Here is a 15,440-nt window from a genome sequence, read left to right as displayed (position 1 = left end):
GCGGTGTTTCTGTTCCCCGCTCTGTTTCTGTCCCCCGCGGTGTTTGTGTCACAGCAGCACTAGAACGCAGGGGCAGGAACTCGGTGAAATCCACCACACTGGGTGGGCAGAGCTGGAAGTGTGGGGGCTTTCCTGGAAGTCCTGATACCTTTTCCTCCCCCATTTCTCAACCCGAAGGAAAACTCTTATTCTCTCATGCAAGCTACAGATGAAAATCCCTGGGAAAGGAGTTTTAATGATATCCTCTGTGGTAAAGGTGACAGATGCCCTCCCGGCCTAACAGCACTTAAGTTGGGGGCAACAGCTCGGTAATAAACGAGCTCTGGGTCTTCACAGAACCCACAGAAGGAAAGAAGAGAGTTTGGGTGGAGGGGGCAGGAACAAGGGTGAGTCATGCTTTAAATTCTGCCCTAGTAAAGGCCTCTGGCTACACATAAAAGGCTTTACGGATTCCAGAACCCAAATATGGAAGGATGAGTTTATCGTTTATGCCGTGCGCAGGCTTCTTCATGAAGGTAACCCCAAAAAGTATTCACTCCAAAGTGGCAGGAGAAGGACAGTGTGGGAAAACTGATGGGGGGCTAGTGTTCCAGGGGGGCCGCAGACACTAGGCAGCGAGTAGGCAGGGAAACAAGAAGTTGGTTCAGAAAACGAGGACCTGGCTCTCTGAGTTCTCTCCCCTATGGCTCCTTTAGAATCTCTAAGATTCTGTGATTCCATTCACTGTAATGCCCCACTTCATTAAAGATAGTGCATGTGAAATGAATATATAACAGAAAGATGTGAGAAAACAAACGTAGGTTCTAGAACTATTCATGACCAAGGCATTTCAACCTTTCTGAGTCCCAAAGCAAAAGACTAAGTATAAGGAGGGGGTTTACACAATCTGAAGGTTAACGATCCCCCCAACGCCAGCTCGCATTGCCTGCCACAGCCCTGCCAGGTCCCCATGTGTGACTGGTTTTGACAGAGTTTCACCTCTAATCCACAGAAGTTAGGTTCTTAGTTAGAATCTCTGACCCCAAATAAGAAGCAACCCACCCGACCAACAATAACACAAGAAATTCTCTTTCTCACGTAGCTGCCGGAGTTCCTAGGAAGTTCTAGTTCTTTATCTGACTGTAGACCACAGCCTCCAGGTGCTACCCCTCTGTCATTTCCAGTACCAGTTCCACCCACAACCCCAGCCATGACCTCTAACCCTGATATGCCACCACTTTCAGTGCTGAAGCTCCTCTTCCCACACTGCACCTCTCCTGCCCCTTCACATCCCCAAAGCTATTGTGGTGGACAAAATCCGATTCCCTCTGCCCAGGGAGTTTGGAAGAAATGAAAGAAAAGAGAAAAAGATTAACGGATCCTATTTCCCAAGCTCTTGTTGTAGGAAATGGTGTTTCGGGCACATAGTAGGAACTCAACAATGTACACTCGTGGAAAACACAGCTCAAACTCCGAAATCTGGCTCCCACCATGCATTACTACATCCACGGCAGTGGCTGTTTAGTACTTCCTGTGCCCACAATGGGTTAAACCGCCTTTCTGTGGGCTGGCCTGGAGAGCTGGCTGCCACCATGGCATTGTTTCTATAGGAAAATGCTGCCCGACTGCCAAAGAATTGACTTACTAATGACCTTTAAAAATTACCTTTCCTTCCTCAGGAATGGCTTATAAATAGGGGAATTTAAAAATCTGTTCAACAAAGGAAGAAATCCAAGGACAACCATCTATGGTTATAACATAATTCTACATACATACATACATGATCATTTAGAGAAACACATCAACGTTTCTATACAGGTATGTAAGGATTATGCTCTCTCTCACACACTAGTCTTGTTTTTCATCTATGACATTGGAACATCGGATCATCTTCCCCAGACCAGTCTCAAAAATTTCAGCAGTGGTGAGAATGACTACAAAGGCCATGTAAACCACAGGATCAAGAGAAACGTGTTTGGAAAAGGGAAAAAAACACAAGATACTGAGAAGAGCTAAGTAAACACCGTATATCGCCCCCCCAAAATTTTCAAACAAAATCTTCTTTAGAAAGTACCATGGAGTCGGTTCCGACCCATAGCGAGACTGCACAGGGTTTCCAAGGCTATAAATCTTTATAGGAGCCAACTGCTGACCTTGAGGTTGGCAGCCCAACTCGTAACCATTATTCTACCACAGCTCCTTTACAGAAACCAGGACCCCTCTTTGTGACACTTCTTCGCAGCCCAATACATACATCCGGAGCACCCTCTCTGTAGGGAACACTGGGAAAGGAAGACACATACAGCCAATGCCTCAAGGTAGTTTGAATCATAAGGTCGGTGGTTCTAATCCATCAGCCGCTTCTTGAAAACCCCATATGAGGTCTCTAGGAGTCAGAACAGACTCAATGGCACTTCACACCAACACCAACATAGAAACCACAAGAAAACTTCCCCTGCATTTTGTTAAGGGAATCTGCGTGGGTAGATGGAAGAGGATGAGTGAATGCCAATCACGGACCAAGGGGCAGACATTCAGCTCAAGAGGACGTTCAGTGAGGCCCTTCGAGAAGGGATCAGAAAGATACGTGATGGGCCAAGCCGGTGGAAACCTGAGTGGAGAAAGGAAAAACATGGTGGCAGAAACTGTTGAGAGAATTCTGCATGCTGAGCTGGAGGGTTCAGATCCAACAGGTCAAGGCCCAAGGTGATGTGGGTTTTGAAACAGAAAAGGTTGTAAATGGAGGGGCTACCCACGTTTTTCATCTATGTCACTGAAAGATACCAGTGATACTCAATCTGCTCTTTTAATATTTGATACTGAAATTTCAAATGAAGCAAGATTTCCTTACAAGGGAAAGGGAAACGGTTACAAGGAAAGGAAGAGAAGCGGGGAGAATGTCTTCGTGTTAGGGCCCAGGTGGACTCACCTCATAGAAAAGTCCTTCTGGAAACTGCTGGAAACACTGCGCACACACAAAGCACTGTTCATGGTACAGCTCGCCGTTGCTGTTCACGATCTTCTCAGCGGGTGCGAAACCCCCTCGACAGCGCTCACAAGTGGCATTGGCCAGGGCGTTGGCCATGTTGCTGTAACAGAAAAGGTCAGAAAGTCACAAACTGAAAACCTTTTCTTACATTCAAGACCAAACAGCACAAAGAACTGAGGACTAAATTCGATCTGATCACAAAAATCATGGTTCACACACATCATTTCTTATTTGCATTAAGAACTCTAACTCAAATTGTTCCAGTCTCTTTAACCCAGGATCTTAGGTTCGGAAAGGGCCGCCAGTTTTGACCCTTTTTCTAACGGCTACTAAATGCACTATGGATGACTGACTACCACGTGCTGGGCATTAGGAACAAAGATACAGGACAAACGGCCTCAAAGAGCTCAGGTTTACAGCTTGATAAACAGCTAATATTTTAACCCAAAGTGAACACCTCAAAGTCCGTTTCTTTCTCTCTGACAACAGCACCTACATAGCATGTGGACGGAAGGCCTTTATCAGATCCTAGGCACGAGTTTTCGTTTTTATTAAACCTGATCAAAAGCCGCTGCTAAAGTCACCCGTACAACCATTCAAGAAGCCGTCGTCTTATTAATAATTGCTAAAACAAACACCAAACACTAAGATTACTGAATCTTTTGAATACTGTCTTTTAAAATCACAGAACATTATATTAAAAAGATCATTTTATTGAGGATGAAATGAAGCTGCAGTGAGGAAAACTGTCTAGCCCCAAGTCACAAAGCTAGCTAGGCAACGGAAGACAAAGGACTAGAATTTAGTTCACCCAGCTCAGAATTCCAGGATCAATGACATAAGAGGATCTGCTCTGGTAGCGTAGTGGTTACGAATCGGGCTGCTAGCCTCAAGGTCGGCAGTTCGAAACTACCAGCCTCGGAAACCCTGTGTGCACGGGCACTATGAGTAGGAACAGACTCCAGGGTACTTAACAACAACAACATCACTTTACAACACTTGAAAGGACATGACAGAGACGTCACCAAGACTGACAAATCAGGACCGTGAGATGGGCAGTCAAGAACATACTGAGGAAGTCAGACTTTGGCCTTTCCCCAGGGTTTCAAACCAATACACTGGGGTTGGCCCTTTGCTGATAATTTGCATTTCCATCCCAAATACACTGAACCAGAATCTATAATTTAACAAATTCCCAAGTGATTCTTAGTATTTAAGAATTCCACTAAACTTTAAAACACATAGACACATTGTATGTTGTTGTTGTTAAGTGCCCTGAGTCGGTCCAACCCATAACGACCCTGTATAGGGTTTCCAAAGAGCAACTGTGGCCCTTGAGGTTCAAACCGACTTTGCAGTCCAGCACATTAGCCCACAGCGCCACACCTCCCAAATTCTATCTCACAATTGGAAGCCAGGATGGCCAGATTTGGTCTCTCATGCTTCAGACATATTGTCATGAGGTACCAATTTGGTGAAGTGGAAGGTCAGAGAAAAAGAGGAAGACCCCCAATGAGATGGACAGGCACTGTGGCAGCAGCGATGGGCATAAATGTGGCAACAATCGTGAGGTTGGTGCAGGGCCGGGCAGTGTTTTGTGCATGGGGTCGCTATGAATCAGTACCAACTCGATGGCACCTAACAACAACATTGTGCAATTTGGAAGAAGGAAAGTAAAAGGTTTTGACAGAGATGTTGTTGTTAAGTGCCGTTAAGTTGGTTCTGACTCTTAGCGACCCTGTAGGGGGTTCCCCGTTAGATAATCATTTAGGCTTTAAGCAGGCCTCACAACACCCCCACCACCCAGCCATGGATTTCACAAAAAACACCTGTTTGTTTCTGAAAGGCCTCCAAGTGGCGGAGGGAGGTCCATTTGCAGAGCCTGTGTCCTTTGTGAGTTCCCCCATTTTTGTAACCCTTTTCAGATTCCCACTTAAGAGTGAGTGCGGCGCTCAACTTCCCTGAAATGTAAGCAATCCGTGTTGCCAAGCTGCTACCAGTCTGTCTGAATCTTCACCAAAACCCCATGAGCTGAGTGGAAGGGGAAGACGCCATTTTACAGGCAAATGAGTTGTGTTGTGAAGTGGTCACTACTGGGCTTCGCCTACCCCCCCCAACCCAATGCAACACTGATATTGCCGTCTGCTTTCTCTCTCACAAAGTGTCCAAGAACAGCCTTCCTGTTCTGTCGTCTTGCCATCATTAACTCCATGTGGAAAACACGTACCGTTCACAATCCTGTATCAATCAAAACTCAACTTTATTGAATAGGCCTGGATATGAAATTGCTTTAAGGTGTGGTTGAGTCAGTTCTGACTCACAGTGACCCACCCTGTGTAGGGTTTCTAAGGAGTGGCTGGTGGGCTTGAACTGCTGACCTTATGGTTATCCTATTCCACACCAGAACTCCACTGACTTTAAATTGCTGTTGTCCTCGGTTCTGACTCACAGCAACCCTGTGAACAACAGGAAGAAACACTGCCCAGGACTGTACCGCTGTCACAATCATTACAACGTTGGAGCCCATTGCTGCTGCCACCGTGACAGACCACCTCTGGGGGGTCCTCCTTGTCCTCGCTGACCCCCCACTTTACCAAGCATGATGTCCTGCCTCAAGGGCTGGGCCCACTGAGAACAGGTCTGAAGTATGAGACACCAAGTCCAGCCATCCTGGTTTCTAAGGTGCACTCTGACTGTACTTTAGATTTTTGTTGTTGTTAAGAGCTATGAAGTCAGTTCTGACTCACAGCGACTGGTACATTTGACCTGTCAGTCTTGCAGTTCAAATCGACCTCGTGGTCGAGTGTGCCAGATTAGCAGTTCCCAAAATGTGGGGTCATAGTGACCCTTTTCAACTACATTATCTGTGGGAAGCCACCTTTTCTTCACAGACTTTATCTAAAACACCTGTAAATTGGGTGAGCGCAAAAGCAGAGAGGATGATGGGAGACTATCTTTCATCAGGAAAAACACTAATAGAATTACAAAAATGCAAAACCATGCCTTTCTTCCCACTCAATTCTTTTTGCTTTGGAAAAGAGTTCTTTTTCACACAAATATCCATGGGTAATATTAAAAGGTAATCCATTTCTTATGTTAAATGAATTCATATTCTGTTTTCTCAGTTTTAATTTCTAATAAAACAGCATGCTCAATGTATTTAAGAGTATAAAGTCAGAAAGTCTGAGAACCTCTGAACTGTGTATATTTCACGATATTATACTGTTGTTGGATTGGTTTGGCTTCCTGGCAATCCCGTACATGACAAAACAGGGACCGGTCATGCTTGCCCATTCTTACAGCCACTGAGAGATTCCCTTTGCATCCAGCAGTCCTGAGCACTCTGGTGATTTGTAGGGTCTACAGATTACCAGCCCTTTCTCCCCTGTTGTAGTCTAGAAGCTCTGCTGAAACCTGCCAGTTGGTGGTCCTGTAGTGGCTTGCATGTTGCCACAGGATGTTCCATTGGATTATAGACAGCTTCTATTCAAGTTCAAATACTCAAACAGAATTAGGAACTGAGCAGACACATTATAAGAGCAAATACACACTTATGTCCCACACCGGGCAATAATAAACCAGCTTTAGGGAAATAATGCAATGTCCATTTTAGTAAGGAATCCGGGTGGCACCATAGGATAAGCACTGAACTGCTAACTGTAAGGCCAGTGATTCAAACCCACCAGTCACTCCCCGTGGGAAAGAGGACCCTCTCAGCTCCTGTATAGAGAAGCATCTCACAGCTTTATACAAGGTTGTTATGATTTGGAATTAACTCAATGGCAGACGGCTGATATTCCTTTAAATTACCAGAAAAGCAAGAAAAGGAAGCAACATAAGACAGGAGCATTCGAAGAAACTTGTCGGAACAAAAGTCACGAAATGGAATCAAAGAGTCAATCATGCTATTGTTCAATTTACCATAATTAACTAATTTTTCAGAAAAAGATTTTTCACTAAAACACATGTATTTTTAGTATAGAATCTTTATAGCTGATCAATTATAATTGATTTAATTGACTTATTTCTACAAATCAATTTCACATGGAAAATTTTATATCCCCTAGCTTTCCATTAGATCAGCGGTTCAAACCCACCAGCTGCTCCTTGGAAATTCTATACAGAGTTGCTATGTGTTGGAACCAACTCGACGGCATGTAACAACAGCAACTAGATAGGACATGCGTTTTCTTTATTCAAATGCTTTGCTTACTAGAACATGTAGCATGCATCTTCTGGTCTTACAATGGAACTGTCTCAAAAATCACCTTGAGAATTCACAAAGTAGTTACATGTCTGACCGTGTCATAATGAGAACTCCCCCGTTACTCTTAAGCAGAGCTATTCATGAGTGGTGAGAAGAAATCCCTTTAGGTGCATTCTCACACAGATGGGTTACCAGAGCATGTGGAAAGGGGCTGCTAGCTTGTCCTAATGTCTTATTGACAAATGTGGGATTTGTAGTAATTCTAGCTCAAAATTTTTAATCAGGCCAACAATCCTACTTGAGTTCGTTTAAAGACTACTTTGCACTATAGTAGAAAAAACTTAAAAAGCTGTTTGCGAAAAGAGGCATTTAGACTAAGCATTTAGAGTTCCTTACCAGCCTCTCCTACTCCCCCGACACATACATCCCACATATGTGTACACATATATGGCCATTCAGTCCTGTCAACACAATGCTCTGAAAATCAACTAGCCTGTTTCAAATTGCAGGCTGTTAAACATAAGAACAACAAAAAATATTTCTTTATCAACAGTGTTTAGTTCTTAACCCACTCCCCTCCCAGTCCCTTGGTCTCTGTGACGTTTTAGAGCATACAGCCTTTCTATTATAACTCCTCCCAAAGAAAAGTTGACACGTCCCTTCTTTAGACCATGTAATAGAAATGTCCCCTTTGACCGTGGACAGAGACTTAATTACTTTTATTTTACAGGTGGCATTTTCCACCCATTCCCATCTCATCTACTGAAAGGTTTTTACACAAAGACAAAGTGTCACTGTAAGTACAGGAAACAGTCTTAGCCAAGTCAGACCCCAAGGGAGGGTAGGTCTCAGGGGACAGGAGACACTCACAATTTCGCATAAAAGTCACAGAACTCCTTATAGACTTTGACGTCACTGTGCCTGCGTTGCAGTTTGGACACAGCCCGCTCATCTTCAAGCCCATTAGCTTCGTGGACGTTGTTGAGAACCGTCGGGGGGAGCTCTTCGTTTTCTGGGATAGCGTGGGGGCGCCCTCTGCCCGAGAGAGCCATCCTGGAGGGTCTGCGAGCTCCGAGCCCCGGGAAGTGCGGAGCAGGACACAGAAGCAGGAGAAACAATGTCCTGGACGCCCACTTCCCAGGCCGGGGTCACTCCCACTCTCCCACGTACGTCAGCAGGGGAGCCTTGCCAGGCCGCCACCCGGCTTCAAGTTAAGAGCTCCGGCCGAAAAGCAGGCAGCCAGCAGGGCCGTGGGGATTTACTGGGCCTTTCAGAAGAGTCAGGAAAACATTGCACAGCCTTCTCGGTGGAACATGGATGTAAACACTGCACTACAGCAACAGAGGGCTGCTTTGTAGGACTCCAAGAGAAAGCCTGGTCATCAGGGTTACACAACACCATCACTGTATGTCTCAGCCTTGGGGGGGGCCACAACACTCTTCTGGGGAGCTTGTAAGCATCCCCCAAAATCCCGCATTTCTAATCCAGGTGGTATACACGCTGCGGAGCACCAGAAACCGGACCCCGTAGTTCTCAGGGTCGACTTGCCTTTTCCATTTTTCTTTCTGTCCCGTTTAGTTTCTTGTGTTTCTTTTTTTTTTTTTTGAGTTTTGTCCGCTTTTGTCTTTGTCTGCCATCTGGTTGTTTTCGAGCTTTCTTGGCAGTGTTTAGTGTTTGTGTGGAGTGCTTGGTCGGTTTGCTGTGCTGTTTCTGTTTTTGTTCCTTCACTTCCTGTAGCGTTGTTTTCTTCTGGCGCCTTCCTAGGACTGTGGTTTTTGGTTGTTGTTGTTTTTTGTTGTTTATTTTTTTTTTACCTCCTGTGTGCCTGTATGGGGTTTTTTGTTTGTTGTCTTGTGAGCTTGGCGCGACAGCGTATCGTTTTAAGTGTCTTTCGCAGTCTTTCTTGTTAGTCCCCAGTTGTTCCGTGCTTCATCTATGCTGTAATTGTTGGATTCTTTGTGATTCCGATCAGTGTTTGTGTTTGGTTATTGCGTTGTTTTTTCTTGTTTTTGGGTGGTTTGTTGTGGTTGTGTTTGTTGGGTTCGGTTGTGTTGGTTGGTGTCCCTGTGCCGGTTTTGCACCACAGAAGCAAACACTGTCCGGTCCTGGACCATCCTAACAACGGGTCACGCTTGAGCCCACTGCTGCCCCCACTGTGCCAGTCCATCTCCTGCAGGGTCTTCCTTAGTCAATGAGCTCCCACTTCACCAAGTATGATGTCCTTCTCCACAGAGGGTCACTCCTGATAACGTGTCCACAGTGTGTGAGACAAAGGCTTACCATCTTTGCTTTTAAGGAACATTCTGGACTAGCTGTGCAGTTCTTCTAAGACAAGATTTGTTCTCTCTTTTAGCAATCAATATTCTCCACCAACACCGTAATCCAAATGTATCCGTTCCTCTCTGGTCTTCCTGAATCACCATGTACATATATGTACACCATCTGTACGTATATGAAGGCCTGAAAATACCCAGGGCTGGGTAACTCAGTAAGCCAAAGGTCTTGGTCTTTATCATGATTTCTTGTTGATGTGATGTGCTGTCGAGTCTATTCCGACCCATAACGACCCTGTATAGGGTTTCCAAGGAGCAGCTGGTGAGCTTGAACTGCTGACCTTGCAGTTCAAACGACTTTGCAGTCTGACGCATTAGCCCACAGCGCCACACCAGGACTCCAACAAAAGTGTTTAAGTGAACTTTCATTTACAGCCGCTCTGGTGGTTTCGAACTGCTGACCTTGAACACTGCAGCCCCACAAGCAACCACTACTCTACCAGAGGTTTTCTAGTGTTGGCGTTCTCACACCGGGAGTCAAACCCGGGCCACCTGGGCAAAAACCAGGAATCCTAACGATGACATTATCCTCTAACCATTAAAAAGCACATTATGGCCTTTCCTGCTGTACATATTCCTTCCACATCTTCCAGTGGTGGTGGTGGTGTGCTATCGAGCTGGTTCCAACTCAGACAGACAGGGTTTCTGAGGCTGTAAATCTTTACAAGAGCAGAAAAGCCTCAACTGTCTCTGGCGCAGTGACAGGGAGATTTGAACTGCTGACTTTGTGGTTAGCAGGCCGGTTCACAATCCTCTACACTACCAGGGATCCTTCCAGCTGTAGTGGTATTAGCAATAATGATAACAGTGGTGTATCATGGGCAACAGCAGGGTTCCGAATCTTTCTCAAACCCTCGTTCTCTTAGTGCTACGGAGTCATCCGACCAAAATCCAGGTACCAAGGGGAATCTAAAAGTCAATCTAAAGCAGAAGACAAACGGAACAACGGTCAGCAGAGCTGGACACCGGACGTAAGCAAGCTACGATAGTAGCAGCAAGGAGAGAATCATGCGGCTGAGAGTCTCTAGAAAGAACTTTTATAAATAACACTTGGGAGCTACTAAGGGCTTATCAACGAATCCTCCCCACATCCCTTTGAGGGAGGTACTATTTACAGAAGAGGAAATGGAGGCACAGGAAGTTTAATACCCCTCTGTTGAGCCAAGATTAAAATCAAGGAATTCTGATTCCAGAGTCTATGTTTTTAATGAAAATCATTAAAGAACTTCCATGGAAGTTGAATTAGGGTGAATTAGGGAAGGTTAGGGAGTGGGGCAAAATGGGATCAGAAGCAGAAATGACACGAGGTCTATCGGCTCTGGACCCTTAGAGGTCTCAGGGGCACTTAAAGCTGTGGACTGCAGAGCCTCCCCAGGCCCAACGCCTAATGAAGACAAACAAGTGAAACACCATTGTAAACGGCCCAAAATACCAATCTTAGGGCTTTTATTTTTCCTTCCCTAGTTTTCATTTTTATAACGACCATGTGGGAAAGAGAGGAGTCAGGGAAGGAAAGAGAACCAGAGACAGACAGACAGACAGACATAGGTATACAAATACACAGACTCCCTCCGACCCCAGAAACATAAAGCATAGGGTTAGAGGGAGGGGGGCACCACATATGGGTTTGCCAAGGATGGTCCCCTTTTCTCTGAATCAGATTATCTTCTATTTACATTTCAATGTCACCTAAGATTCTCCTCTTGGCAAAACTCAAAATCAATTTGCATTTCCATTATCTTTGATTCTCCATGTCAGTGTACTGGGGCCAACTCCACAAACATGGGCATTTGTCTTCCCCAGGGAGAAGATTCTAGATAATGATTTAATGGGAAAGAAATAATGGTCCAATCACTACCGTCATGCTTCCAACTTGCCAGTTTACGATAAACTTTCATAGAGTCCATAAAGAATGAACAGTACTAGGCCTATCTTCTCAGAGAGGCGAAGTGACTGTCCAAAGCCACCCGGCTAGTAAATGAAGGTTCCAAATTAACACTCAAAGTCCCATGCTTTTGTTGTTTGTTACCTTCTTGTGAGATTCACCCTTCACTGAGGCTTCCAGCAACTGCTGTAGCTGTCTACCAACAACCAGAAGCTCCCAGGCACTGCATGCTCCCTAAGAATAATGCGCCCCCTGACTCCATACTGGCTCCTCCTGTGGGAACATTCCATCCACACTGGGGTACTGCTGCTGGACACTGGAATCACTGAGTGACCTCCCTTCCTCTCAGTTCAAACAGCCCCCAGGAGACATGGGTACACACTGTTCACCCTTTTTCAGCCTCACTTCACACGCTCAAAGTGCAAGCACCATGACACGGGATCCCTGTCTTAGTTACGTCTGTATCTGGAGTCCTGGTATGGCGCTGTTGGATGAGCACTGGATCTGATTTGAACCTCTGGCAGTTCTCTGCCGATGCACTGATGCAGCAATTTTCAAATTATCTTCAGGAAAAGTTTACTTGCATGTCACTATTAATGACATTGCTCAGTGATGTCCGCATTCCACTGGGTCACCAATATGGATCTCCTCCAGATTTCTTGGCAGAGATGAGTGAGTGCCTCCAATGCTGCATCAGTTTGCTGAAAGATTTCAATTTGTGTTCCATCACAACCTGGAGCCTTGTTTTCTGCCGACGCCTTCCTAAAAAGGTAAGTTCACATTGCTCCACTATTTACTTATTTATACCTTATTCACATCATCACTGAACATACAAGATTCTTACTTTGTGCTCATGACACATAAGCCACACAGAGTATACTAGTAAGTGTCTAGCCCACTATTTCTAGTGAGTAACCACTTGTTACATAAATCAACAAGACAATAAATGTCACATACTCTGTGATTACAATCAGTCTCTGTGGCGACAGAATGCATGGATTCTTCTACTGTGTGGCTGGTTGGTGGTGGCTGTGTGCCGTGGAGTCGGTTCTGACCCATAGTGACCCTGTACAGGGTTGCCGAGGCCGTACATCTTTACAGGAGCAGAACGCCTCATCTTTCTCCCACGGAGCTGCTGGTAGTTTCGAACTGCTGACCTTGAGGTCAGCAGCTCACTTCACGATCACTACACTAACAGAGCTCCTTAGGTAAGCACATATATAAGACTTTTAATTCCACAACCAGTGCTGAGTGAACAAGGAGGTTTTGTATGTCCTTAGCACTCTGAGGGACTGGAGTCCCTGGTACGGCACAGTGGGATAAAGGTCGGTTTGAACCACATGGCCAGAGGTTCAAACTCACCTGCAGCTGCTTGGTTGGAGACCCTATATAGAGTCACTATGAGTCGAAACCAACTCCAGAGTACTTCACCACAGCAACAACAACACTGCCCCAAAGAGGGACAGTACCTTGCGGCTCTGAAAGCTTACCAAGAGACAAAACTCACGGTAGCTGAATTGACTCCAACTCATCGTGAACCCACAGGTCAGAGAAGACTCCCGGGGTGGTGCTGTAGGATCCACACTAGCTGTGAAGCACAAGGTCGGCAGTTCAAGCCCACTAGCTGCTCCTTGGAAACAGGGTTGCTATGAGTTGGAAACAACTCGATGGCACTTAACACCAACAAAGTCTTCGTGGTAGCTGGCTGCCACATCTTTCTCCCACAGAGCAGCTGGCGGGTTTGAACCTCTGACTTTTGGGTTAACAGCCAAACACGTAACCACTAAGCCACAAGGGTTCTTTCATTGAATGGTAACAACAAAAACCAAGGCCACTGCAGTCGAGTTGATTCTAACTCAGAGCAACTGCTTCTTAGGTGTTCCTAGACTGAGAATCTTTATGGGTGCACAACCCATCTTTCTCCCAAGGTGGATTTGCTGGGGGAGCAGCCCAACGCTTAAGCCACTATGCCACCACGCTCCTTACTGAAAGGTTGTTGCTGTAAAGTGTAGGGCTTACGACTTGGCCTACCAAGTGTAGGGTTTCCAAGGAGCAGCTAGTGGGTTTGAACTGCTGGCCTTGTGGTTCCCAGTCCAGTGCGGATCCTAGAGCACCACAACCGGTGCCATTATTCACCTAAGTGCTGAAGGATCAGCACACGACTGCGAACCACAAGGTTGGCAGTTCAAACCCACCAGCTACTCCTTGGAAACCCTATACAGGGTCTCCATGAGTCAGAACCCACTCAATGGCACTAAACAACAACATTCTCCTAAAAGCCCTGTGGACATTGTTTTATTTAGCTACCAGAGACTAACACAAGAGAAATGTGTTATATGCCATCTTTCTAGGAAGATAAGGGGGTGATATGCGGTCAAATGAATAAACTGCTCAAGTTTTAGATCCCGACATCTGGTGACTTTTCAACCATTTCTGGCACTTACTCCTGTTGCTCTAAGTAACACAGATGGCCCTCTTAGCTTGTGACTGTAACCTTGAGAAAAAGACAGCTCCTTACTCCCTTGACTGAAATTACTCCCGCCACTCCAGGGGACATTCAGGCAGCACTGGTGGAGGAGTGAGAAGCTGCTTTCTAACCCCCCTGTCTGTCTCAACAGTGGGTCCTCTCAGGTGTCTCCTGCAAGATTCTTCAAGTGCAGATCTGAGCTACAGAATTTCTGCCCACTCTGCTTGCCTGAAGGCCCTTCCCAGGGGGTTGTGTAATGTGTTTATTGTTGTTGTTAAGGGTCACAGAGTCGGTTTGGGGTCCTGGAACGTGTTTGGCATTCCCCAAACCCATGGTTAACCGAGGCCTTTGGGAAGACTGCACCGGACAGCTCTGAACCTCGCTCATCCCTCGAAGCCATGTCTACTTCAACTCATCATCTTCCGATCACCTGCCTGTGGCCGTCCACTCCGGGCAGGGTCCCATGCAGCAGGCGAGGATTCGGCAAAGTCCAGCATCTTGGATGTGAAGTCAGCCCACTCCTAGTGTTCTATCAAGAATGTTGCCAAGCATCAAATTCCATTAGTCTAGCTAACCCCGTGATTCCAGCCAAAACAAATTCCATCTTTGACAAAAGTCACAAGCCCAAGATAAATAACCTACTTAGAGATAAGACACCAAAAAAAATTACAGCTATTTCCAGGGGCTCCGGCCCTTCAAAGCTAGAAACACAGCTGTTGAAAAAAACGATGTATTTTCATAATTAAAATAAAAAAGCAATGATTGAGTTACATATATCACTACCAAATATTTCACCTATGGTGTTTTAAAAAGCCGAGCTGAACATTTTGATCATTCCCCTCTAAAACCTGGGACTCTTACAAAGGAAAAAGGTCACTACAGCAGGCACGGGGCAGTAGCAACTACACGAATGACTTCAATCAGAGGCTTCCGTGTCACACTGCGATGTTCAAAGTGTTGAGACAGACTGGTGAAATTGTCACATGGCAAATGAATTATTTCCACTGTGATCCGCTATCCCACTCACAGAGAAAACTGAGTCTGATTTCCCCAGACCATTAAAAACGAAACAAGCATGACACATAACTACAGGTAGTGAGTGGGTCCATTCCTTCCCACTGCCCAGCTTTCACGACAAATGCACTGCATTTTCCTTCAACAGACAGTGGGGGAAGAGGCCAAGGGCAGCCCGAAAATGATATGGGGTTGCAGCTAACAGGGCCAGCATGTCTTACTTGTTAAAATAAAATAGTTTCCTAATTCTTAATTGAACAAGCAAAAAGAAAACACTCATTAACAAGGGGCAAGAGCGTGAGAGAGAGGGGACGCACACATTTTCTTACTTGTGCGCCCTGCTGTGGCGCTGTACTGGACTGGTCACCACAAGGTCGGTGGTTCAAACCCACCACCCACTCTCAGAAATTCTACACGGGGTCGCTGTGAGTTACAGCCAACTTGATGGTACAGAACACAACAACATGGTATACAACACAACAACATGGCACACAACACAACATGGTACACAACACAACATGGCACACAACAACATGGTACTCAACAACATGGTACACAACACAACA

At 45.7% G+C, this 15,440-nt stretch overlaps 1 protein-coding gene across 2 annotated transcripts in view; it reads right to left on the bottom strand.

Moving 5' to 3' along the window:
- Positions 1-15,440, bottom strand: part of LOC102825439 (LIM and senescent cell antigen-like-containing domain protein 1-like) — a 62,571-nt gene that overhangs the window by 26,123 nt on the left and 21,008 nt on the right. The window contains exons 1-2 of one of the 2 annotated variants that reach the window (XM_006873034.1): positions 8,046-8,227; positions 2,909-3,068 (exon numbers count right to left, since the gene is read on the bottom strand). In XM_006873034.1, coding sequence (XP_006873096.1) covers positions 2,909-3,068; positions 8,046-8,227 — 342 coding nt within the window. Of the gene's footprint in view, positions 1-2,908; positions 3,069-8,045; positions 8,228-15,440 lie in introns of those variants that run through there. The other variant, XM_006873035.1, reaches the window with a different exon arrangement.

Source organism: Chrysochloris asiatica, unplaced genomic scaffold (genome assembly GCF_000296735.1).
Source record: "Chrysochloris asiatica unplaced genomic scaffold, ChrAsi1.0 scaffold00220, whole genome shotgun sequence".
Classification (NCBI taxonomy): Eukaryota; Metazoa; Chordata; class Mammalia; order Afrosoricida; family Chrysochloridae; genus Chrysochloris; species Chrysochloris asiatica.
This window is presented reverse-complemented; position numbering and strand designations above follow the sequence as displayed.